This window comes from Takifugu flavidus, chromosome 7, assembly GCF_003711565.1.
Source record: "Takifugu flavidus isolate HTHZ2018 chromosome 7, ASM371156v2, whole genome shotgun sequence".
Taxonomy (NCBI): domain Eukaryota; kingdom Metazoa; phylum Chordata; class Actinopteri; order Tetraodontiformes; family Tetraodontidae; genus Takifugu; species Takifugu flavidus.
Window position 1 is genome coordinate 16,339,150 of NC_079526.1, and position 25,000 is coordinate 16,364,149.

Sequence of the window (25,000 nt, forward strand, 5' to 3'; positions counted from 1 at the left end):
GGTGGTGGTCCGGTGATGATGGGATGATGGTGATGATGGTGGTGGTGCTGATGATGAGTGATTGATGTGGTGGTGGTGATGGTGATGATGATGATGATGGTGATGCTGGTGGTGGTGCTGATGATGGTGTGATGGTGGTGGGGGTGATGGTGGTGATGATGATGATGGTGGTGATGATGGTGGTGATGGTGGTGGTGTGATGATGGATGATGGTGGTGATGGTGGTGATGATGGTGATGATGATGATGGTGGTGATGATGGTGGTGGTGATGATGATGATGGTGGTGACGGTGATGATGATGATGGTGATGATGGTGGTGGTGATGATGATGGTGATGATGGTGGTGGTGTGATGGTGGTGATGATGATGATGGTGATGATGATGGTGGTGATGATGGTGGTGGTGATGATGATGATGGTGATGATGGTGATGATGGTGGTGATGATGTGTGGTGATGATGATGATGGTTCTGATGGTGGTGGTGATGATGATGGTGCTGCTGGTGGTGGTGATGATGGTGGTGGTGTGATGATGGTGATGCTGGTGGTGGTGGTGCTGATGATGCTGGTGCTGCTGATGATGCTGGTGCTGCTGGTGGTGCTGCCGGTGCTGATGGTGGTGGTGCCGGTGCTGATGGTGGTGGTGATGCTGGTGGTGATGATGATGGTGGTGCTGCTGATGGTGCTGATGGTGGTGGTGTGTGCTGGTGGTGATGATGATGGTGGTGATGATGGTGATGGTGGTGGTGCTGCTGCTGGTGGTGCTGCTGGTGCTGATATGATGATCTGATGGTGGGTTGTGATGATGCTGCCGGTGCTGCTGGTGCTGCTGATGGTGATGGTGGTGTGCTGTGTGATGACGCTGCTTGTGATGATGCTGGTGGTGATGCGGTGATGATGGTGGTGATGATGATGGTGGTGGTGATGACGATGATGGTGGCTGCTGGTGTGTGGTGCTGATGCTGGTGGTGGTGATGATGCTGATGGTGATGATTGTGATGCTCCTGATGGTGATGATGATGATGATGATGGTGATGATTATGATGGTGATGATGATGGTGATGACGGTGATGATGATGATGGTGATGATGATGATGATGGTGGTGATGATGGTGGTGATGATGGCGATGATGGTGGTGATGATGATGATGGTGATGATGATGATGATGATGATGTACTAGTGCTGGTGGTTCTGGTGGTACCAGTGGTACTGGTGGTGGTTCAATCAATCAATCAATCTTTATTTATATAGCGTCTTATACAATCAAAATTGTTTCAAGGCGCTTTCCAGAATCCCAGGGCCTGACCCCAGACAAGCAACAGTGGCAGGAAAAACTCCCCTTGTGCTGGTCATGTTACTGGTGGTGTTTTTGGTACTAGTGCTGGTGGTTCTGGTGGTACCAGTGGTTCTGGTGGTGGTGCTGCTGTGATTGTGACCCGATCAAGACAGTGACGGAGCATCAATGGTCCTGCAGGGAAGGCGAGTCCAGTACGCTGACGCTCCAGATCAGATTTCCTTCTCCAGGACTCAGAAGGGTTCTGCTGCCAGGCCCGTCTGCAGACACACTGCTGATTATTGAGGATGTCAGAGTTCTGGACCACCCATCCAGATGTAAATATTTATCTTCTGTCATTCCGCCTGCGGTCACGTGGTGCTGAGCGTTGAAATGATGAGAAGATTCTTTGTGTTGCTGCTACAGTCAGACAAGAATGTCAAATATTAAATAAGCAGCTGAGAACCCCCCCCCCCACACACACACACACACACTGCTCATGATCCCTGATCTGAGAGGACCGATCACACCTGGAGTCGACAAAGTTTCCTGCTCGTTTTTGTTGCTTTAACAGTTTTACAGCAGAAAGAAGAACAAATAGTAATAAACTCAAAAAGCACATTTATTTATTAGGGGTTTATATAATCAGCATCAGCTTCATGAGGCGGTGTGTGTGTGTGTGTGTGTGTGTTTCAGGCCCAGGCCATGCATCCAGACTGTGCTGTGGTGGTCCAGCACATGGCGGCTGTGGAAGACTGCGAACAGATCCTCAAACAGGAGCAGAAGAACAGCTCAGGTCAGTCCACCCCTCTGGAGATGATCAGTCCACCCCTCTGGAGATGATCAGTCCACCACTCTGGAGATGATCAGTCCACCACTCTGGAGATGATCAGTCCACCACTCTGGAGATGATCAGTCCACCACTCTGGAGGTGATCAGTCCACCACTCTGGAGGTGATCAGTCCACCACTCTGGAGATGATCAGTCCACCCCTCTGGAGATGATCAGTCCACCACTCTGGAGATGATCAGTCCACCACTCTGGAGATGATCAGTCCACCACTCTGGAGATGATCAGTCCACCACTCTGGAGATGATCAGTCCACCACTCTGGAGGTGGTCAGTCCACCACTCTGGAGGTGATCAGTCCACCACTCTGGAGGTGATCAGTCCACCACTCTGGAGATGATCAGTCCACCACTCTGGAGATGATCAGCCCACCACTCTGGAGGTGGTCAGTCCACCACTCTGGAGGTGGTCAGTCCACCACTCTGGAGGTGGTCAGTCCACCACTCTGGAGATGATCAGTCCACCACTCTGGAGGTGATCAGTCCACCACTCTGGAGATGATCAGTCCACCACTCTGGAGATGATCAGTCCACCACTCTGGAGATGATCAGTCCACCACTCTGGAGATGATCAGTCCACCACTCTGGAGGTGGTCAGTCCACCACTCTGGAGATGATCAGTCCACCACTCTGGAGATGATCAGTCCACCACTCTGGAGATGGAGACCAGTTCCATCTTGTTCTTGGAGGACAAGAACGTGTCTGAACTAGAAGCTGCAGGGTTCTACTGACCACCTTTGAGCCCATCAGCTCTATAAACTTTTCATTTCTCATTCATTTGTGGTTTAATTAACTGTGTTTCCCCAAAATGCCAGAAAACTGTTTAAGCTTTTTAACTTCAGACTTTCCTGAAGACAAACTCTGCTAACACCATCTACACACACTCTTCCTTCTCCACCCTTCAAACCTCCACCCTGACCTCCATTCTCAGGGAAGGTTACTTTAGTCCCTAAATGAGTGTTGACGAGCTCTGATCCTGTGTGAGCTCTCGGCTCGGGTCATGAGGCTGGGCTGACTGGGCCACCTCCACAGCTGGAGTTAGGCTCCATCATCAGCAGAGATGAAGAGGTGAAAGGGCGAGAACACACCGGAACACATCGGGCTAATGACCCTCACACCTCCTGGTTCACCTGGACATCACAGCAGGACGTCGCTGGGTCACAGAGGTTCCGTCTGGGTTCCCTCTTTGCATCGCTCTAAAACAACCGTTTCAAAGTGCAGCGGATATGTTACTGGAGGGAGGCAGCAGGTCAGCGGAGATGTTCTACAGCCTTTGGTGGCAGGCTGATTCTGATTCTACTGCTACGTTATTCTGCTGCATTTAGTTTCTCACAATTATGAGACGCTTCAGGTGTCAAGAGTCAGTTTGGCTTTGTTGGTCCTGAACTCTAAAAAAGCTGTGCTGGCGTGATGCTCCAAGTCCTTTAGGAGAACATTCAAAGTGAATCCAGCAATAATAACAAAGGGATAGAAGCCTACAGCGTTTAGATTAAACAGGGGGGAGCCGTGGAGATGAAACAGACATTTACATAAACTCTGATCAACTCCACAAGCACCAGAGGTTCTCCTGAAGAGCTTCCTGGCCCTCCTCGTCTTCGTGACCACCTCTGCACCTCCCTTATCACATAACATTGTTTATTCTAGGGCGGATATTGTGGTGCAGATCCCAGAGGAGCCTTTTCTGCTGCAATATTTGTAACAATATTACACTGGCAGCAATATACACGACAGGCAGAAGACGAATGCTTTAGTGGAGAATAAAGAGGTGAAGCCAGAGAGGTCACCAGGGGAGGAATAAACCCAGAGACACCAGGACACACGGCTGAGGAGCAGATGCAACACATGGCTTTAAATTGATGCTCCAGCCAATCTCATTGTGCCCCGGCCCTGATGTTTAATACACATCTGTCAAGAGGGACGGCGATTGTTGCCAGGCCTGTTGGCTTTAGCGGCCTCACGCCCATCATCCCCTCAGCTAACGTTAACGAAGGTGTTGTTGTGGTCAGACAGGTGACGTGGTCGTCACATGGTGAAGCTCCTCCAGCACCCGTACAGATGCAGAATCATCTGCTTTATCCTGCTTTCTAAGTCCATTTTTACACTTGTGGTTGAAGCTGTTTGGCCGTGTCCTTGTGGGCCACCGTTGAGACGTTCCCACACGAACGGATAACAAAGGGCCTGTCAGACCGACCGAGGGTGAAGAGAAGCAAAAGCGTGACCTCCCTGTTACCAGGACGATCAGACCATTAACATGGAATGAGGAGCACCGGTCCAGCCGACTGCTGCCTCGTCCTGCCAGAGCTTCTCATTAAAGTGAAGCTAATGGAGAATCTGCTGCCGTCTCTTCTTTAAAGGAACTCCTTTAACCAAACTCACACATGACCAGGCCTGTCAATCATGGCAGCCTCTCACGTCTCCTTTATCAGCACAGATGTTCAGGAGAGTCTCAGCAGACCCCAAATGCTGTGTTTTATGATCTGGTCTCCTCAAGGAGACACCAGCAGGGCTCACGTGACCCGCGGTTCCCAGCGCTCCTCACATGACTGAATGCTGTCTCGGTCTCGGTCTCAGGATGTCCAACATCGTGGGACGGGATCCGATGCTGGTCCCGTGCTGAGGTGGACGAGGTCGCCAGAGTCTCCTGTGTCAACGTGTCCCAGCTGTTTGCAGACAACAACGGTAAATGATGTCATCTTTCCATCTTTGGTCCAAGCTGGCGTTGATTCACCTTCTAGCTTGTTTTACTGGCACTTGTTCTCTTTGGGTTTTGTGGCACGTGAGCGAGAGATGAACCCAAATCCTGGAACAGATCCTTCTGTCCTCCAGCTGCTGTATTTCTGGCCCACAAGACTCGTTTAATGTCCGTCTTTAGAAATGTTTCACTTCTTGTTGGTTCTCAGATGTCATTTACAGGTTCGGTGTCTCATGTTTTCCACTGAAGGACTGAAGGACACGGACGGTTGTTGATGTGTTGAGGTCACAGTCGCTGCTGCGCGGTTAAATGAGCCGTGAAGAAGAGCGCTGAGCTGAAGATGTTGTAAAATTCTGACGGGTGAAATGTGAGAAATGACACATGAAGCTTTAAAAGCAGCAGAGCAGCTGTTGGACTGGTTTATAGAGACACACACACACACACACACACACACACACACACACACACACACACGGGTCCTCAGCTGCATGCTGCCTGGACAAAGAAGTCCTAAAACTTTGAATCTTAGTTCCAGCTTCAGTTGTGTCCCCAGGCTCAGGAGACACCCTGGTTGGTTGAACATCTCCACTCTGCTGACCGCAGGAGAAAACTTCCTGAATCTGCACACTTGCAGAAGAAATGTAGGAGCAAAACTGTTGCTGCAGCTAAATCTTCCTCGACTAAATCATCTACGTGTGCAGGTTAAGGGAATGAGGTGACCTCACAACTCCGTGGTCTCCAGGACCTTAGTGGATTCCCTCCTCCACAGACAGATCCAGCCCATCTTCACGAAAGCCCCGCCTTCTGATGCTGTTGGAGCTTTACTCTGAACAAATTCTGGGTCTGTCTTCTAGAGGTTTGCTTTTGCTGAGGGGGCTGATGTTCATCATTAGCTGCTCTGCACCTGCTAGGGGAGTTTTTCCTCCCCCCTTTGGTTTGCTCTTCCATACTGCCCAGGAGCTGAAGCCCGGGTCCTTCTCCACCTGCTCCAGTCAGGTTGGACAGGCAGGTTCTTCTGCTGCTGCCGCCTGCTTTAGGGGCATGTTCATGCACACGTCTGCTGGTCTGCAGATCTCAGCTCTGCAGCAGCCGCTCTGCTCCAGGTGTGGTGTCCTGGCTGGACCTGAATGCCCCTGCTCCAGTGTTGGGGGGGGGGGGGGGGGTGGATCTTTCTGAAATGACAGTAAATCTGCAGCTTTACTCCCATGTTGGGTGACTTGAGGAGAATATTTGTTCTTCTCTATATTCCACAAAAGCAGATGAGTGTGACTGTTTTGCAGCCTCCATCTACAGGAACTGCACCGAGGACGGGTGGTCCGAGCTCTACCCGCCCTACGAGGAAGCCTGCCAGTTTGCCGAGACAACACAACTGGAGGTAATCAGAGGAAACAAGCTTTAGCTCAGGAATCATGATCTGCTTTCTCCTCCATTTCCTTTTCATCCATGTTGCCACAGCAGAGCTTCACACATGCAGCAGCAGTGCTGCACATTCACACATGTGCCACCTCGTTCAGGCGGGCTCAAAGTCTTCTTCTACCTTGGAGTCTCATCCACACCTTAATTATTAGCTTCCTATAGCTCCCAGCGTCCAGCATGGGATGATTCAGGGTAAACCAGGACATGAAGACGGTTCCTCTGGGCCTCATATAGGAGATCATGGAGGGGAGAGGCTTATTTTGGATTCTTTTCAGCAGCCGCGTTGAATCCACATAAAATGTAGTGAATAAAAACATTTCTGCTCAAAGAATAATGGATAAAATGATCTCTTGGACTTCTGAGAGTTTAAAGTTACCTGGAACACGTCGGGCTGATTGAACACAACCAAGTGTTCCTCTGAACTTTTGCCCTGATTTCCTGAGAAAAGAGCTGATCTGAAATCAGCAGAGGACAATGATGCTGCTCTCTCGTCTTTAACCTTGCAGACGTCATACTTCTCCAACTACAAACAGGTTTACACCGCTGGCTACGCCACCTCCCTCATCTCTCTGATAATGGCCATTTTGGTCTTCACCATCTTCAGGTAAGGTTGCTCAGCTCATTTGCTATGCACAATAAATACTCGACTGGCTCCGCCCACACGGGATCATTGACAGGATCAGTGTCTTGCAGGGGTTTCAGCATCAACATTGTGGTCTGAAACAGAGTTTTTGAGACTACTTGTTTCCTCTGAAGGTTCCTTGGAAAAGTAAACTCAGAGCTTTCGTCTTCTGCAGGAAGTTCCACTGCACCAGGAACTACATTCACATCAACCTGTTCTTCTCCTTCATCCTGAGAGCCAGTGCTGTCTTCATCAAAGACGCTGTCCTCTTCTCAGACGAAACCCTGAACCACTGCTTCATGTCCACCGTGAGTACTGAGACCAGGAACCTTTGACTCCAGCTCCTCACAATCATGAAACCCTGAACCACTGCTTCATGTCCACCGTGAGTACTGAGACCAGGAACCTTTGACTCCAGCTCCTCACAATCATGAAACCCTGAACCACTGCTTCATGTCCACCGTGAGTACTGAGACCAGGAACCTTTGTCTCCAGCTCCTCACAATCATGAAACCCTGAACCACTGCTTCATGTCCACCGTGAGCACTGAGACCAGGAACCTTTGTCTCCAGCTCCTCACAATCATGAAACCCTGAACCACTGCTTCATGTCCACCGTGAGCACTGAGACCAGGAACCTTTGACTCCAGCTCCTCACAATCATAACGGCTCTGTCGTGCAGTATTTAAGGAAGTGGGTCACAGGTTGATCAGGACCAATCAGACGCACCTGTGAGCGTCCCCAGGTGGAGGTGATGAGCTGCACCCTGCAGGCGTCACCAGCACGTCTGGGCTCCTCCATCCTGTCAGGGTTGCTGAGGGTTTTGGGACGGTTCTGGTTCTGTTCTGTGTGCTGAATGTCGTAGACGAGTGTTAGAGTCTGAGAGCAGCCCGTCACACCTGGAGGAGAACACAAGGCACATGGACACGAGCTGGGATCAAAGCCGGTCACCATCAGAGGAGATTTCAGTAACCATGACGCGTGGGAGGTCAGCTGGCCTCTGGAGAGGATCTGGTTAATATAATCACAGCAGAGTGGGGGGGGCAGCATCTCCCATCCTGGTCACACTGGGGAGAACCAGCTGAGGAGAAGAAAACGGTCCAACACGCGTGTTCTCTTTGCTCTCCAGGCTTCCTGTAAGGCAGCTGTGGCCTTCTTCCAGTTCAGCATCCTGGCAAACTACTTCTGGCTGCTGGTGGAGGGCATGTACCTGCAGACGCTGCTGGCTCTCACCTTCGCCTTCCAGAAGAAATACTTCTGGTGGTACATAGTCATCGGATGGGGTGCGGTCCGTTTCTGTCAGAGGGCGTTCTGGCCCGTGTTCTGCTGCTGGTAATCACTCTGTTTGTGCCTCCCAGGTCTCCCAACCACCATCATAACGGTCTGGATCCTCACACGCCACTTCTACGATAACAGAGGGTGAGCTAGCTTGCTTTATTCGCTTGCTTTTGCGTCAGATCCGATAAATTTGCTCGCTGTAAATCGTTCATTTGTGGAGGTTCTGCACAGCAGAGTGTGGCGGTGGGCGGAGCTAAAGAGCTTGTTGTGTGTTGGGTGCTGCGATGACGGAGCTGACTGGGTTTGTGTTGACGTCCGTCCAGGTGCTGGGACGACACGGACGTGTCCTTCATCTGGTGGATTATCAGAGTTCCCATCACGGCGTCGCTGCTGGTGAGTCCACAGCAGCTCCAGGAGTCGCCGGGGGTGTTTGTGCTCAGAACCTCTGGACTGTTTCATCTCACTCTGACGGCAGGAAGTCTGAGCTTCCTGCTTCTACGGCAGAGTTCAGAGATCCTCACTTGAAACGTAGATTTATTTCCCAGTTGAATTTTACAGAACTTTGTTCTGGTTAACCCTTCACTGGTGCTCGTGTAGGTGAACTTCCTCATCTTCATCAACGTGATCCGCATCCTGGTGCAGAAGCTGCGGTCTCCCAGCGTGGGGGGCAACGACACCAGCCACTTCAAGTGAGAAACAAACTGTGTGCTGTGTGTCGACCCACCAGCCTGGTTCTGATGCTCTTGGCCGTCCCTGCAGGAGACTGGCCAAGTCCACGCTGCTGCTCATCCCCCTGTTCGGGATGCACTACATGGTGTTCGCCCTCCTCCCTGAACACACAGGAGCTGAGGCTCGCATCTTCATCGAGCTGGGCCTGGGCTCCTTCCAGGTGAACCACGTTATCACACCTCTGGACACAGGTCAAAGCACCTGTTTCCTTCGGAGGAGGAACATTGAAAGATCTGTGTGAACATCTTTTCTGTTCTGAAGGGTTTCGTGGTGGCGCTGCTCTACTGTTTCCTGAACGGTGAGGTAAGAACATTTTACAGACCCTTCAGCAGTTTTAGGATCAGGACTGTAGTTAGGATGGATATAAGTGCAGAACCGACACTCCAGAACTGTCATGGTGACGGTCGCCGCAGCGTTTGAGCCTCCGGTAAGTTCAACCCAGTCGTCTGACCGTTGGCTCCAGAAGGTCCACAAAGGTTCAGGCTCTAAAAGGTTCTGGGTAGCCGGGCTTGGACGGGTGGAATGTTTTTGATCTAGGTGGAATCTTTAAAGTGGAACTCTTTTTCCTACTAATGGGACATGTTTATCCTGTCGGAACTGCTTCCAGGTCCAGGCAGAGCTGAAGAAGAGGTTCTGGAAGTGGCAGGCCCAGAGTTACCTGACGTACAGCAAGCGGCGCCGCACGCTGTTCACGGAGAGCAGCACGGTCACTCAGATATCCGTGCTGGATAAATCCAGCCCAAAGGAGCAGCCGTCCTCGGAGACCCGCGGCCTGATGTCCAGCAGCGTCTCCTCCGTCTGAGCACTGGATCCTGCTGGTGCCGGCGGGACGGACGGGTCGCACACACCTGAGGGTGCGCCCGTAGCTCCGCCTCCAGCAGCGTTCCAAAGTGCCAAATGGACTCGGTTTTGCATCTGTGCTGGTGCAAAAGGGGCAAAAGCCCTTTTTATTCCGCCCCTGAGCTGCTGCTGCGAGCACGTCCTCCGCAGCACTGGTGCACACTGGACTGTAAACATAAACATGTCCGACTGTCTTTGGGAAGTGACGTGAGCTCTGTTTCGTGGCAGATTTCTGGTTCTGAGTAATAGAAAAAGAATTTGGTGCGAGTATGAGGTGAAGGACGTTTCCCTCTCTTGTTGGGGGACGGCTGCACCAAAGCCGAGGCAACGCCGTTGTTTTGCTTTACATGATTCATATTTCTGTATTTTGTGGCCGCAGGTTGATTCCATTTGAAACATCTGAACTTGTAGATACAAAAAAATGGTTGAGTTCAATTTCCAGCAAACACCATTAATCCCATTTAATAAATAGTGAAGTGAAACCTCTGATTTTAGAATATGAAACACTCGACACAACATGGAGCCAACAAGTTAAAAATCATTTATTGTCAATACTAAGAAAAGAAAGAGACACCGTTTGGATGCCAGAAGGTTGAGCAGGCCCACGTTACATTCAGCCATCAGAACCTGAGCCTGCTGGGGGCTCGGCTGCTTCTCCTCATGTGAGCAACATTCAAAGGAGAAGCTGCTGAAGTCCACCTTCGAGGCACCTTCGAAGGAGGCGGCTCAGGTCCTCTGTAGTGGCCTGGAAGCTCAACCCTCCATTCTGATTCTATTTGCTAGTCAAATGAGATCAAAACATGCATCAGCCAGTAAGGAGGCATCACAGGAGGCGTCGAGACTTCAAACACAATCATCACCAAGAATGAAGAAGTTACAGCTATTGATGTTGAACCACAGAAAACTTCACGCACAGCAACTTGTTTCTGTCTCACGTCCTAATTGTATTAAGTCACAAAGGTCGAACACCCAGGCTAACGATAGCTTCACATTTGTTCCCATTATAGCAACACGTTTTTCTGACATCGACGTACTAGCGGCAGAATAAGGCAACACAAACAAACAAAAGACCACTGATTGATTAAAACGAGATTGTCATGAAGTGACCAGAAGAAGAAGCCAATTTCTCCCCAAACCCTCACAGACACGGCCCCCTGTCGGCCGCTGCCGGTTCTGCACCGGTGGTTTACTGGTCAGTTGGGCCATTTGCAGGTCTGAACATCTGAACATCTGAACATCTGCATCATGATTTTGTGGGATTCTTCCTCAGTTGGTGAGTAGTGGTACTTCTATAGTGTTTCTGGTGATTTTATTGGCTGTCACATTTGTACAAAAAGTAATAAAATTGATGGTATTTCAATTTAAGATGTTCTAGTTGTCCAATGTGAGAATAAATAAAATACTTGTGAATATTTACAATCAAATATTAAACGTTTTAATGTTAGTACATCAACTTAGTCACCATTATATTTAATTATTTAAAATATTCTCTATTCTCTTGGTGGTTCGTTACCTGCAAATTACAGAAACGATGTTCATTTAAACCGACTTCTGCTGCTGACTGAACAAACGTCCTCGCCATCAGAGCGGCGAGCAGTGGCCACGCCCCTTTGTGAGGAACCTGCTGAGCTCATACTTCACCCGTCATTCCTGCTCCTCTTCAGCCCAGACGTGTCCACGTTGGCCTCCAGGTTTGGAACGCTGACTTCCTTCTATTCAACCTTCAAGTTTGCAGTTTTGTTTTGAAGTCAAGAGACAAAAATCGTCGTTTTGTGCATGAAGGCACTTTTGGAGACGCGACTCAAATGTTCAGTTGTGACGAAAGGAGCAAAAATCTGCACGTAAAAACCAAAGCTGACAGTAGAGGTGAGGGCTCAGCAGGAGGGCGGAGGCATCACGGCGCCCGAGGCTCCCAAGGCGCCTTCGTTGCGCTTCGCTCTGATTCCTTTCATCAGAATTCAAATATTCAAAAGAAAACAACTCCTGGAATTCTTCTTTCACAGAAACAATTAAATTCAGGATTCAGGGGGAGAAAGACAGAAACGTTTGCTGCTCATTGAGGAGGAAGAACTTTCCAGGAGCATTTCTGATGGGGCCAGTGCAGAAGGACCTGCAGAGCCAGCAAATGGTTCCTAAGGAACCTTTCAGTTGGAGTTCTAGTTTAAGAGGCTTCAGGAGTCTCAGAAGAAGCTCGGCTGCTTCACACTGATCACCAAGACACCAAGATCCCGAGGACGATAGATTATATTACATAGCAGAAATATTTGAGTTTTTCACCTTGACTTGAAGCCCTCAAACATTCTACAGAAAGATTTAAAGAGGTTCCTGGTTGTCCAGGCAACAGATGCTCAAAGCTGAAGAAGACAGTCAATCAGCCTCTAGGAAATACTCACGGACAGTAAATCTGATATTCATGCAGCAGCTCAGCTTCATTGACATTTTCTGTATTAACGGCTGGTAAAAATCTACAAACTGCGGCGCTTCGGGGGCTTTTCTGCGCTGTGGGGCGTGAAGGTGGGTGTTGGTGGGTGTTGGTGGTGTTGGTGGGTGTTGGTGGGTGTTGGTGGGTGGACTCAGCGGGCAGAACAGACCAAGAAGTCTCCGTCTAACCGGGTCCTTTCCTACACGTCCAGGAAGGAGCATCTCGCTGCTCTTCAGGATCTGTATTTGCTGAACATTCTTCAGTCTTCTGGGCTGAGGGGAACCAACAATGGCCACACCTCTGCCCCCCCCAGCAGGGGGGGAACCAGTGATGAACCAGTGATGAACCAGTGATGAACCAGTGATGAACCAGTGATGAACCAGTGATGAACCAATGATGAACCAGTGATGAACCAGTGATGAACCAGTGATGAACTCATCTTTTAAACTGCCTCAGTTTCTGCAGGGTTAACCTTCAGCCTTCTTTATCCGAGTGTGTGTGTGTGTGTGTGTGTGTCTGTGTCTGTATGTGTGTGTGTGTCTGTCTGTCTGTGTCTGTGTGTGTGTGTATCTGTGTGTGTGTGTGTGTGTGTTTGTGTGTCTCTGTGTGTGTGTGTGTGTGTGTCTCTGTGTGTGTGTGTGTGTTTGTGTGTCTGTGTGTGTATCTGTGTGTCTCTGTGTGTGTGTGTTTGTGTGTCTCTGTGTGTGTGTGTGTGTGTCTCTGTGTGTGTGTGTGTGTGTGTATCTGTGTGTCTCTGTGTGTGTGTGTGTGTGTGTCTCTGTGTGTGTCTGTGTGTGTATCTGTGTGTCTCTGTGTGTGTGTGTGTGTGTGTGTGTGATTAATGTGCGAGCCTGTGTCAGGTGTGCCATGCTGGGACGGGTTCCCAGTTTCTGGGCTGAAGCGGGTCAGACCAAAGGCTGTTCTGGGTGGCTGGAGTTGAGCTGGGTCTCTGAGCCGGTCTCGTCCGGGTACGGGTTGGGATAGGGGTTATGGAACAGGTGGGTCATGGGGATGCCGGCGGCCTTCAGGAGGCCGGGGTCTCCGCCTGCAGGCTGGACATGCGGATCTGCGAGCTGCTCTTGCTGAGGATGGACAGCTGCGTCCCCCCGTTCACGCCACTGCTCGCCAGCGAAGGATGGCGATGCTTCATGTCCACAGCAAAGTACCTGTTCACCGTCCAGCTGCGCCATTTCCTCTTGATCTCCGATTGCACCTTGAGGGATAAACTTCACAAGGTCATTATTAATGGACCTCGCTGGAAAGACTCCTCCCCTCCTATAAATCGCTTCACTACAAACACTTTGAAACAGAATCTAAAACATTCTGCTCCTCTTCTCAAAGGAAGGATGTTTTACACTCGTGTGTGGACCAATCACACGAGGTCATCTGAGTCAAAGAGAGGGACAGAGCGCCCCCCTGTGGTCGGATCACATTTCACATCCTCAACCTCCCCTCACGTGCAACATTCTGAGGTGTGTGTTTGAATATTATATTAATATTATACATTCAGTGTACACGAGCTGAGCTACCACTTAAGGAGACTTACCTCTCCGTTCAAGAAGCAGTAGAGGACGGCGACCACGAAGCCCTGAAGACACCAGAAGAGGCAACCGTGAGACAAACGCACACACGTGCAAGAAGCTGCGCTGCTGGTTTTGGGTTAGGGTTAGGGTCAGGGTCAGGGTTAGAAGGTTAGGGTCAGGGTTAGGGTCAGGGTCAGGGTTAGAAGGTTAGGGTCAGGGTTAGGGTCAGGGTCAGGGTTAGAAGGTTAGGGTCAGGGTTAGGGTTAGGGTTAGGGTCAGGGTCAGGGTTAGAAGGTTAGGGTCAGGGTTAGGGTTAGGGTCAGGGTTAGGGTCAGGGTCAGGGTTAGAAGGTTAGGGTCAGGGTCAGGGTTAGGGTCAGGGTTAGAAGGTTAGGGTCAGGGTCAGGGTTAGAAGGTTAGGGTCAGGGTTAGAAGGTTAGGGTCAGGGTCAGGGGTTAGAAGGTTAGGGTCAGGTTAGAAGGTTAGGGTCAGGGTCAGGGTTAGAAGGTCAGGGGTTAGGGGTTAGGGTTAGAAGGTCAGGGTTAGAAGGTTAGGGTCAGGGGTTAGAAGGTCAGGGTCAGGGGTTAGAAGGTTAGGGTCAGGGTTAGAAGGTTAGGGTCAGGGTTAGGGTCAGGGTCAGGGTTAGAAGGTTAGGGTCAGGGTCAGGGGTTAGGGGTTAGGGTTAGAAGGTCAGGGTTAGAAGGTTAGGGTCAGGGGTTAGGGTTAGAAGGTTAGGGTCAGGGTTAGAAGGTTAGGGTCAGGGTTAGGGTCAGGGTTAGAAGGTTAGGGTCAGGGTTAGAAGGTTAGGGTCAGGGGTTAGGGGTTAGGGTTAGAAGGTCAGGGTTAGAAGGTTAGGGTCAGGGTTAGGGTCAGGGTTAGGGTCAGGGTTAGTGAGTCCACCCAGCTGAGCTTCAAAGCTAAAGATAAGAGCAGCAGACTCGTGTGTCCAAAGTTCAAGCGTTATTTTGACAAAGTATCAGACGGACTTTCTCTGTGAGGAGTCAGAGCGGTTCTGTTGGGGCGTTTGGGGTGAATGGAGACCTGGAGGTTCTGCTCACCTGGAAGGATCCGAGCCCGAGTTCAAACACCAGACGCTCCCTCTTACTCACGTTCTCGGGGGAGAAGGCAAAGACCGTGTAGTGGATCCCGAACAGAGGGATCAGCAGCAGCGTGGATCGAGCAAGCCTCCTGGAATCACAGGCAGGGATCAGCGTGATCAGGATCTGTCCTGGGTTAGGGTCCCTGCTGCCCAGAGTCACTCACAGGTAAATACTGGACTCGTTTCCACCGATGTCGGGTGACTGAAGCTTCTGTACAAGGATGATGATGATGCCGACGAAGAGCACAAAGTTGATCTGCAGAAAGGAAGGTAAGGATCAAATAAACCTGACACACACACGGATCACTGATGGGACACACCACGGATCACTGATGGACACACACACGGATCACTGATGGGACCACACACGGATCACTGATGGGACACACACACAGATCACTGATGGGACACACACACGGATCACTGATGGGACACACACACGGATCACTGATGGGACACACACGGATCACTGATGGGACACACACGGATCACTGATGGGACACACACACGGATCACTGATGGGACACACACACGGATCACTGATGGGACACACACGGATCACTGATGGGACACACACACGGATCACTGATGGGACACACACGGATCACTGATGGGACACACACACGGATCACTGATGGGACACACACACGGATCACTGATGGGACACACACGGATCACTGATGGGACACACGGATCACTGATGGGACACACGGATCACTGATGGGACACACACGGATCACTGATGGGACACACACACAGATCACTGATGGGACACACACACGGATCACTGATGGGACACACGGATCACTGATGGGACACACACACGGATCACTGATGGGACACACACGGATCACTGATGGAACACACAACGGATCACTGATGGGACACACACGGATCACTGATGGGACACACACGGATCACTGATGGGACACACACACGGATCACTGATGGGACACACACGGATCACTGATGGGACACACACACGGATCACTGATGGGACACACACGGATCACTGATGGGACACACACACGGATCACTGATGGGACACACACGGATCACTGATGGGACACACACGGATCACTGATGGGACACACACACACGATCACTGATGGGACACACACACGGATCACTGATGGAACACACACACGGATCACTGATGGGACACACACGGATCACTGATGGGACACACACACGGATCACTGATGGGACACACACACGGATCACTGATGGAACACACACGGATCACTGATGGGACACACACACGGATCACTGATGGGACACACACACGGATCACTGATGGGACACACACACGGATCACTGATGGGACACACACGGATCACTGATGGGACACACACACGGATCACTGATGGAACACACACACGGATCACTGATGGGACACACACACGGATCACTGATGGGACACACACACGGATCACTGATGGGACACACACGGATCACTGATGGGACACACACGGATCACTGATGGGACACACACGGATCACTGATGGGACACACACACGGATCACTGATGGGACACACACGGATCACTGATGGGACACACACACGGATCACTGATGGGACACACCACGGATCACTGATGGAACACACACACGGATCACTGATGGGACACACACGGATCACTGATGGGACACACACACGGATCACTGATGGGACACACACACGGATCACTGATGGGACACACACGGATCACTGATGGGACACACACGGATCACTGATGGGACACACACGGATCACTGATGGGACACACACACGGATCACTGATGGACACACACACGGATCACTGATGGGACACACACGGATCACTTGTCTCACCATAATGGAGGCCAGCACAGGTCCCTTAATCACCCACCAGATGGGAACACTGTCGTTCAGGTCCCAACATCTGCATCAAAAAAGAAGAAGAACCATCTGACTGTCGGGTGCTGGATCCAGTCCTCCAGGGACTTCTGTCCTCTCAGGTAAGACAACCTTTCTTCTGGGATCTCACTCTTCTGTCCAGCCCTGGTCTAACCCTAACCCTAACCCCTGGTCTATCCCTAACCCTAACCCCTGGTGTAACCCTAACCCCTGGTCTATCCCTAACCCTAACCCCTGGTCTATCCCTAACCCTAACCCCTGGCCTAACCCTAACCCCTGGCCTAACCCTAACCCCTGGTCTATCCCTAACCCTAACCCCTGGTCTAACCCTCACCCCTGGCCTAACCCTAACCCCTGGTCTAACCCTAACCCCTGGTCTATCCCTAACCCTAACCCCTGGTCTATCCCTAACCCTAACCCCTGGTCTATCCCTAACCCTAACCCCTGGTCTAACCCTAACCCCTGGCCTAACCCTAACCCCTGGTCTAACCCTAACCCCTGGCCTAACCCTAACCCCTGGTCTAACCCTAACCCTAAACCCTGGTCTAACCCTCACCCCTGGCCTAACCCTAACCCCTGGCCTAACCCTCACCCCTGGTCTAACCCTAACCCCTGGTCTAACCCTAACCCCTGGTCTAACCCTAACCCTAACCCCTGGTCTATCCCTAACCCCTGGTCTAACCCTAACCCTAACCCCTGGTCTAACCCTCACCCCTGGTCTAACCCTAACCCCTGGTCTAACCCTCACCCCTGGCCTAACCCTAACCCCTGGTCTAACCCTAACCCCTGGTCTAACCTAACCCTAACCCCTGGTCTAACCCTAACCCCTGGTCTAACCCTAACCCTAACCCCTGGTCTATCCCTAACCCCTGGTCTAACCCTAACCCTAAACCCTGGTCTAACCCTCACCCCTGGTCTAACCCTAACCCCTGGTCTAACCCTAACCCCTGGCCTAACCCTCACCCCTGGCCTAACCCTAAACCCTGGTCTAACCCTCACCCCTGGTCTAACCCTAACCCCTGGCCTAACCCTAACCCTAACCCTAACCCCTGGTCTAACCCTAACCCCTGGTCTAACCCTAACCCCTGGTCTAACCCTAACCCCTGGTCTAACCCTAACCCCTGGTCTAACCCTAACCCTAACCATCAGGAAATGCTTTCACCTCTCCTCACGAAACAATTCTCATTTATGTTGAAAGATAAACTTCATTGATCAATCGGGTGAAGGGGGTTATTATAGTTTATCAATGTGCATAAAATATTAAGGAAATCAAAGTGAAGGAGCCGCGCATCGTTTCACTGGTGTATTGTTCATTTTTGATTGGTTAGGGATGGTTGTCATGGTGAAGGGCGGGGTTTGGGTCAGGTGGTCCCCGGGGATGATGGGCCTGGGTTATAGAAAGGCCTCCAGAGGCGTCCGTGGTCTTCACCTACCCGACATCATCAAAGTGAAGCCTCAGCACCGCCCAGATGGTCACACACAGCGTCGGAGTTCCTGTCAGAGCACAAAGGTCAGCACATTAGCAAGAAGGTTTGATGAGGCGGCGTGGTCACATGGTCTCACCCCAGCCGATGATGATGTACCAGTAGAAGTATCTTTTCTCAGGGAAAAAGGTCTCCACCAGTAAAGTGAAGAGGTACAGACCCTCGATGAAGAGCCAGAAGTAATTAGACAGAACGCAGTAATGGAAGAAAATCATGACGGCCCGACACTCCAGCTGCAGGTGCAAACACAGGCCACATCAGGGGGGGCATGGAGGGGCTGCCCAGACACCTCTGTGGGCGGAGCCTGTGGACTCACCGTATGTATGAAGCAGTGCTCGTTGTCCTCCGCGTACAGCACGCTGTCCTTGATGAACACCGAGATGGCCCTCAACATGAACGACACAAACAGGTTCATGTGGATGAAGTTGCGGGTGCAGTGCAGCTTCCTGCACAGATCAGATGACCATTAGCAGGATGCCCGGTTCCCCAGGAACGGGTCCAGTGGAGAGGCCATCTTACCTGAACCTGCACAGGATGACCATGGCTATGGTGAGGGAGACCAGAGAGGTGCTGTAGCCCACCGTGTACAGAGCCTTCACCGACACGTAGTACATGCCCTGGAAGACACAAGCAACAAGTGTAGCAGCGGTCACCTCTGGGGGGGGGGCGCCTCCGGGGGGCACTGACCACATGGCTGCCGTTGCCTTCGTCCTGCACGCAGGCATCGACGTAATAAGGGAAGGCGTCCGACCAGCCGTACTCGGTGCAGTTACGGCTCACGGTCCCCAACTCTGTGGGCACAACACGGGACAAGCACAGAGAACATGAGGCACACGTGGGTCTGGGGGTCAGGACCTGCTGGGTGGATGGGTGGATGGATGGATGGGTGGGTGGATGGATGGGTGGGTGGATGGGTGGATGGACGGGTGGGTGGATGGATGGGTGGGTGGATGGGTGGATGGATGGGTGGGTGGGTGGATGGATGGGTGTGGATGGTGATGGTGGGTGGGTGTGGATGGATGGGTGGTGGATGGATGGGTGGATGGGTGGATGGATGGGTGGGTGGTGGATGGATGGATGGATGGGTGGGGTGGAGGATGGGTGGATGGATGGGTGGGTGGGTGGATGGGTGGATGGGTGGGTGGGTGGATGGATGGGTGGATGGGTGGGTGGATGGGTGGATGGATGGATGGATGGGTGGGTGGATGGGGGGTGGATGGGTGATGGATGGGTGGATGGGTGGATGGATGGGTGATGGATGGGTGGTGGATGGATGGATGGGTGGGTGGATGGGTGGATGGGTGGGTGGATGGATGGGTGGATGGGTGCTGGCTGGGTGGCTGGGTGGGTGGGTGGATGGCTGGGTGGGGGATGGGTGGATGGGTGGGTGGGTGGGTGGCTGGCTGGGTGGTGGCTGGGTGGCTGGTGGGTGGGTGGCTGGGTGCTGGGTGGGTGGTGTGGTGGAGGCTGGTGGTGGCTGGCTGGGTGGGTGGGTGGGCTGCATGTGTGGGTGGGGTGGGGCTGATGGGTGGGTGGATTGGTGGTGGGTTGGCTGGATGGGTGGCTGGTGGGTGGGTGGATGGGGGGTGGGGTGTTGCTGGGTGGCTGGGTGGGTGGCTGGATGGGTGGGTGGGCGGCTGGCTGTGGCTGGGTGCTGGGTGGGTGGGTGGGTTGCTGGTGGCTGGGCGGCTGGGTGGTGTGTGCTGTTGGGGGCTGGTGGCTGGGGTGGGTGGGGGGGTGGGTGGGTGGCTGGCTGGCTGGTTGGCTGGGTGGCTGCTGGCTGGAGGTATGGTGGGTGGTTGGCTGGCTGTGGGGTTGGCTGGGTGCTGGTGGCTTGGTGGCTGGCTGTGGTGGCGGGTGGGTGGGTGGCTGGGTGGAGGATGGGTGGATGGGTGGTTGGCTGGGCTGGCTGGGTGGGTGGCTGATGGCTTGGTGTTCTGGCTGGGTGGCTGTGGTGGGTGCTGTATGGGTGGTTGGTGGGAGGGGGGCTGGGTTGGATGGCTTGGTGGGTGGGCGGCTGGTGGAGTGCTGGCTGGGTGGATGGCTGGGTGGGTGGGTGGTGCTTGGATGGTTGGCTGGGGGCTGGGTGGGTGGGTGGGTGGGTGGGTGATGGTGGGTGGATGGGTGGGTGGGTGGATGATTGATTGATCGACTGATTGATTGATCGACTGATTGATTGATTGATCGACTGATTGATTGATCGACTGATTGATTTATCGACTGATTGATTGATCGACTGATTGACTGATTGATCGACTGATTGACTGATTGATTGATTGATCGACTGATTGATCGACTGATTGATTGATCGACTGATTGATTGATTGATCGACTGATTGATCGACTGATTGATTGATTGACTGATTGACTGATTGAATCCCTCCAGGTTCAACAATAGTTCAAATGAATCAGCCGTTTTATTCACTTATCCTTTGTTTTCACCGATCGTCTTTTTCTGCTGTTTTAAGGGTTTTGAATTAAAGAATCCGATATCTTTTCCTCTCCCTCACAATTATTTGTTCTTAAATTAAACCAGAACAGAAGAAATCAAATCGGCACCAGACCGGAGGAGACGTCCTGGATTAGCAGGAACCCTCAAACGTTTCCTGGAATAACCGGAACTGTGATCAGCTGCTGTCTCATGATAATCTGGAATATATATAAATTATTCAGAATAATTATAAAGAAAACCAGCTTCCTGATCAAATCATGGCTGCAATTCTGCAGATGGCCAATGGAGGGAGACAGAGAGCCGGAATACTTCTGAGCCCAGATAAACACATTACTATTTTAATAAATTGGATTCATTCATGTTTTATAATACTTCATTTTACCACATATTGATACAGCTGCACATGACAGCCCCCGGACACCCCCATCACTGACCGTAGTCGTCCTCACTCATGAACTTAGTGAAGAGTTCAGGGCAGTTTACGACGACCACCTCGCCGATCTGAGCTGGATGCCAACAGGTCAGGTTGTCCCACATCCACGGACATGCTGCAGACACAGAGGAGACAGTGAGGAGCAGCCCCCCCACCTGAACCTGAACTCAGCACCGTCCCAGCAGATCATTCCACTGTTTCCACGAGACTCCAGTGGGTGGCGACAGATACATTTCAAGAATCGTTATTATCATCGTCATTATCAAGTATCAACTCTTTCGGTTCAGCAGATCTTCTCCTGCTGGTCCGATGGAGGCCATAAATCATCGTAGCCAACATGTGTTTACCGGGTTTCAATTTTAAATACCCACAGCAGCTGTTAGCATGAGACGCTAAAGGCTACAAACGCGACAAAAACGAAACCCTACCAAAGTCCAGGTCGTTGCCGAGGTCGTCCGACGTGATCATTTCCATACATTTCTCCTGCTCCATCTTGATGACGCAGTTCTTGGGAACCTGCTGGTTCCAAACCTGAACAATCAACAGAGGAACGATGTTTATATCGATAAATGGGAGCGTTTGGATGAGTGAACTTTATGGCTGTGTGGATGACCTCAGTTATTCCTTTAATGCTGGTGCATCTTTAAGAGCTATTCAGTGACTAATATTGATCACAGCCGGAGGAGATTCTGGCTGGGACGGAGGAGGTGACATCACCAACCCTCGGGGGGGTTCACAGAGAGCAACAGTGTCTCCAGGAGTCTGCTGACACAGGAGCGCCGCAGCATGTTTGGAATGATGGAACGTCTTTGCGTCCCTTTGATCTGTTTATCACATTGTTGGGTTTGACTGTGGCAGGGCGAGTCCAGATGTTCTGGAGAGCACCATCGCCATCAGAGCCGCCGGTCCAGGTTTTTCCTCTCCGCTGTTCCCACACCTGACATTTACCAGCAGGACAGAGGAGACGGCAACAGGACCGACGCTAACGCTAACGCTAACGTTGAATAAATGATGACGCAGCATCTTCACCCAACAATCCTGCTTCACACCAGCGGATCCATAATTGATGCGCTTCTGCTGAACAGGACGTGAGGCGCCGCAGCCTCAGGTGCACGAAGACTTGATGAATGTATTCACCTCCAACTGTTGCGTTTGCCCTCTCGCACCCACGCTGCCGGACTGAAGACGTTGAGAGCAGCTTACCGGGGGGGCGACCAGGAGGAGGAGCACCAGCACGGTGGCAGCAGACATCCTGGAATTCTCAGGAACCAGACGGACAGATGGACGCAGCTGATGGGAGTTCACCTGAGGATCTGAAACACACGGACACGGAGGAGCCTTTAAATGTGCACTGGTGGCGTGTTGAGGGGCTCTTGTGTCTGGGGGGGTCGGGGCTCACACCCGCCTGGACGTCCCCCCGGGTGCCAGGCTGCAGCCTTCGCCATCGCTATAACGGCAGGTCAATAACTCAATATCCAGTTTTTGTGCCATCTTTTTTCTGATGTAATCAAATTCCAGTTCTGTGGCCTGGTGGTTCTACCCGGAGTCTGCGGGCCCGAAACGTTCACACGGGTGAAGCCAAGAGTTCTGGTCCCGCTGGGAGAGTCCAGCATCTCTGCTGCGCCGTATCGCTGCCAGCAGCAGGCCCCCCCCCCCGCCTCCTGCCTTTGGTTGCCAGGAGCAACGGCCAAACGCTGCCCAGTTTGGCTCTGAAGTGAAGCACGTGGAGCTCCTTCTGTTCCATCCTCTGCTCTGTTGACAACGCTTTCATGTGTTTTAGCTTTTAATATTCGCGCTAACATGAGCCCTGAACAACGGAAACTGATCCCAAACTTTGGAGGTGCTGAGGCCTGAACCCCCCCCAGAGACGGGAAACACCAGCGTTAGCACAACTTATTTCTGTCCTCTGAAAACAGGTGAAAAGAAAGGAGTCGTGTTTCTGCTGAGCCCTCTTTACGCCTGTGTCTGCTGCAGCTGTCGTCCCGTCGCCCCGTTACCTCGACAACCGTCCTCACATTCATCTTTACAGAAAATCAGAACTGAAACAGAAATAAATGAACAAGCGTTCTTGGACCAGAACATCATCTGTGTGTTAATCCAACCGTGACCGTCTAATTCCCAGTGATTATCTCAGAAATTCACTCAAGTCTGGAGCGCTATATTTAGCCCAAGGAATTATGGGAGGAATTAATGTACACGGACAGGACTTAGTCTTCATTATTACAGAGAAGGGGGGGGGAGAGGGGGAGAGGGGGAGGGGGGAGGAGGGGGAGAGGGGGAGGGGGGGAGGGGGGGGAGAGGGGGAGAGAGAGGAGAGGGGGAGGGGGAGAGAGGAGGAGAGGGGGAGAGGGGGAGAGAGAGGGGAGGGGGAGAGAGGAGAGGAGAGGGGGAGAGAGGAGAGGGGGAGAGGAGAGAGGAGAGGGGGAGAGAGGAGAGAGGGGGAGAGGGGGAGAGGGAGAGAGAGGAGAGGGGAGAGAGAGGAGAGAGGGGGAGAGAGAGGAGAGGGGGAGAGGAGAGAGGAGAGGGGGAGAGAGGAGAGAAAGGAGAGGGGGAGAGAGGAGAGGGGGAGAGAGAGAGGAGAGGGGGAGAGGAGAGAGAGAGGAGAGGGGGAGAGAGAGGAGAGGGAGAGGAGAGAGAGAGGGGGAGAGGGGGAGAGGAGAGGGGAGAGAGAGAGAGTTCCACATTCCCATCACTTCCCTTTTTTTTACCACAATTCACTGGGTGTTGTGCAAACATGAGCTGTTTTGTTCATCATCACCATCATCATCATCATCATCATCATCACCACATCATCACCATCATCATCAGCAGCACCATCAGCATCACCAGCAGCAGCATCACCATCAGCATCAGCACCAGCAGCAGCAGCACCAGCAGCAGCAGCACCAGCAGCAGCACCAGCAGCAGCAGCACCAGCAGCAGCAGCACCAGCATCAGCAGCAGCAGCACCACCAGCAGCACCATCAGCATCAGCACCAGCAGCACAAGCAGCAGCAGCACAGCAGCAGCATCAGCATCACCAGCAGCAGCACCATCAGCATCATCACCATCATCACCATCATCATCATCATCATCATCACCACCATCATCACCATCAGCATCATCACCATCATCATCACCATCATCATCATCATCATATCATCATCATCACCATCATCATCATCATCATCATCACAGAGAATCAACCAAATCAGTGAGATGAACCCAACGATCTGCCCCCTGCTGGTTGGCTTCAGTGTAGCAGACAAGCGCCTCCTCTGTTGCTGGTCTGTGTGTGTGTGTGTGTGTGTGTGTGTGTCTGTGTGTGTGTGTGTGTGTGTGTGTGTGTGAGTGTGAGTGTGTGTGTGTGTGTGTGTGTTGTGTGTGTGTGGTGTGTGTGTGTGTGTGTGAGTGTGTGTGTGTGTGATCTTTACTGAGACCAGTAAAGATCTTGAAACTGTGCGTTTGTCAGTCAGGAGAATGTAACGTTTATCTGCAGCATCAGCTTCACATTATTCTTTGTAAGATGGAGGCGTTGGCATGGCAACAAAAAACCCAAAGCTGTGGAGAAAAGAAGCAGTTCAGTCCTGTTGTAGAGACTCCAGAACAGCAGGTGGCGACAACCATCGGGAGTGGGGGGGTAAAGAAGCAAGAGGAAGAAAAAGCTGCTTTCAAACACTGAAAATGTGGCAAATCTGCTCTGCCTGGCCTCATTTTAAATCTCTACACAGCTGCATTCCTAAAGAAACATCAAAGGAGAACATTGATGTAAGTCTCTGCTTTCTAGATGGTTCATCAAATATATAATAACAACCCGTCCAATGTCCTGATGGAAGGTCTAAAACAGTTTCTCTGGTCAGTGTCACCATTAATGTAAATTCAGACTGTGGCGTTAATAAGAGTCCAGATAACACGATACTCCTCAAGATGATGATGTCATCATGGTACAGTTGCTCGGGGCGATCTCAGGCCGCCTACCAGTGACGACGCCACGTCTGCGGCGTGTTTTGGTGCAACTGGAAACAACCACGGTT

General features: G+C 51.8%; 2 protein-coding genes and 1 long non-coding RNA gene across 16 annotated transcripts in view; 2 read left to right on the forward strand and 1 right to left on the reverse strand.

Moving 5' to 3' along the window:
- The window catches only part of ghrhrb (growth hormone releasing hormone receptor b), an 11,491-nt gene extending 1,312 nt beyond the window's left edge, over positions 1 to 10,179 (forward strand). The window contains exons 2-13 of one of the 2 annotated variants that reach the window (XM_057038385.1): positions 1,971 to 2,070; positions 4,693 to 4,800; positions 6,070 to 6,188; positions 6,736 to 6,833; positions 7,027 to 7,159; positions 7,980 to 8,133; positions 8,209 to 8,269; positions 8,452 to 8,521; positions 8,726 to 8,817; positions 8,888 to 9,017; positions 9,119 to 9,160; positions 9,465 to 10,179. In XM_057038385.1, coding sequence (XP_056894365.1) covers positions 1,971 to 2,070; positions 4,693 to 4,800; positions 6,070 to 6,188; positions 6,736 to 6,833; positions 7,027 to 7,159; positions 7,980 to 8,133; positions 8,209 to 8,269; positions 8,452 to 8,521; positions 8,726 to 8,817; positions 8,888 to 9,017; positions 9,119 to 9,160; positions 9,465 to 9,659 — 1,302 coding nt within the window. In that variant the 3' untranslated portion in view covers positions 9,660 to 10,179. The remainder of the gene's footprint in view (positions 1 to 1,970; positions 2,071 to 4,692; positions 4,801 to 6,069; positions 6,189 to 6,735; positions 6,834 to 7,026; positions 7,160 to 7,979; positions 8,134 to 8,208; positions 8,270 to 8,451; positions 8,522 to 8,725; positions 8,818 to 8,887; positions 9,018 to 9,118; positions 9,161 to 9,464) is intronic. The other variant, XM_057038386.1, reaches the window with a different exon arrangement.
- A 36-nt stretch (positions 10,180 to 10,215) lies between these two features.
- adcyap1r1b (adenylate cyclase activating polypeptide 1b (pituitary) receptor type I) overlaps positions 10,216 to 25,000 on the reverse strand; it is a 15,810-nt gene continuing 1,025 nt past the window's right edge. Inside the window, exons 2-14 of one of the 4 annotated variants that reach the window (XM_057038384.1) lie at positions 22,191 to 22,300; positions 21,416 to 21,518; positions 20,989 to 21,102; positions 18,790 to 18,893; positions 18,622 to 18,719; positions 18,419 to 18,548; positions 18,182 to 18,335; positions 18,052 to 18,112; positions 16,574 to 16,643; positions 14,905 to 14,996; positions 14,751 to 14,829; positions 13,666 to 13,707; positions 10,216 to 13,332 (exon numbers count right to left, since the gene is read on the reverse strand). In XM_057038384.1, coding sequence (XP_056894364.1) covers positions 13,144 to 13,332; positions 13,666 to 13,707; positions 14,751 to 14,829; positions 14,905 to 14,996; positions 16,574 to 16,643; positions 18,052 to 18,112; positions 18,182 to 18,335; positions 18,419 to 18,548; positions 18,622 to 18,719; positions 18,790 to 18,893; positions 20,989 to 21,102; positions 21,416 to 21,518; positions 22,191 to 22,238 — 1,284 coding nt within the window. In that variant the 5' untranslated portion in view covers positions 22,239 to 22,300 and the 3' untranslated portion in view covers positions 10,216 to 13,143. Of the gene's footprint in view, positions 13,346 to 13,665; positions 13,708 to 14,699; positions 14,830 to 14,904; positions 14,997 to 16,573; positions 16,644 to 18,051; positions 18,113 to 18,181; positions 18,336 to 18,418; positions 18,549 to 18,621; positions 18,720 to 18,789; positions 18,894 to 20,988; positions 21,103 to 21,415; positions 21,519 to 22,190; positions 22,301 to 25,000 lie in introns of all 4 variants that reach the window. The other 3 variants (XM_057038382.1, XM_057038381.1, XM_057038383.1) reach the window with 3 other exon arrangements.
- Positions 13,655 to 14,815, forward strand: LOC130528712 (uncharacterized). Of its 10 annotated transcripts, none has more exons than XR_008951368.1 (4): positions 13,655 to 13,778; positions 14,077 to 14,109; positions 14,238 to 14,282; positions 14,350 to 14,815. It is a non-coding gene; the product is annotated as an uncharacterized LOC130528712 (long non-coding RNA). The 10 variants fall into 10 exon arrangements; XR_008951360.1 differs by having other exon boundaries at positions 13,665 to 13,784; positions 14,077 to 14,190; positions 14,253 to 14,290; positions 14,331 to 14,815; XR_008951367.1 differs by having other exon boundaries at positions 13,665 to 13,784; positions 14,077 to 14,140; positions 14,191 to 14,282.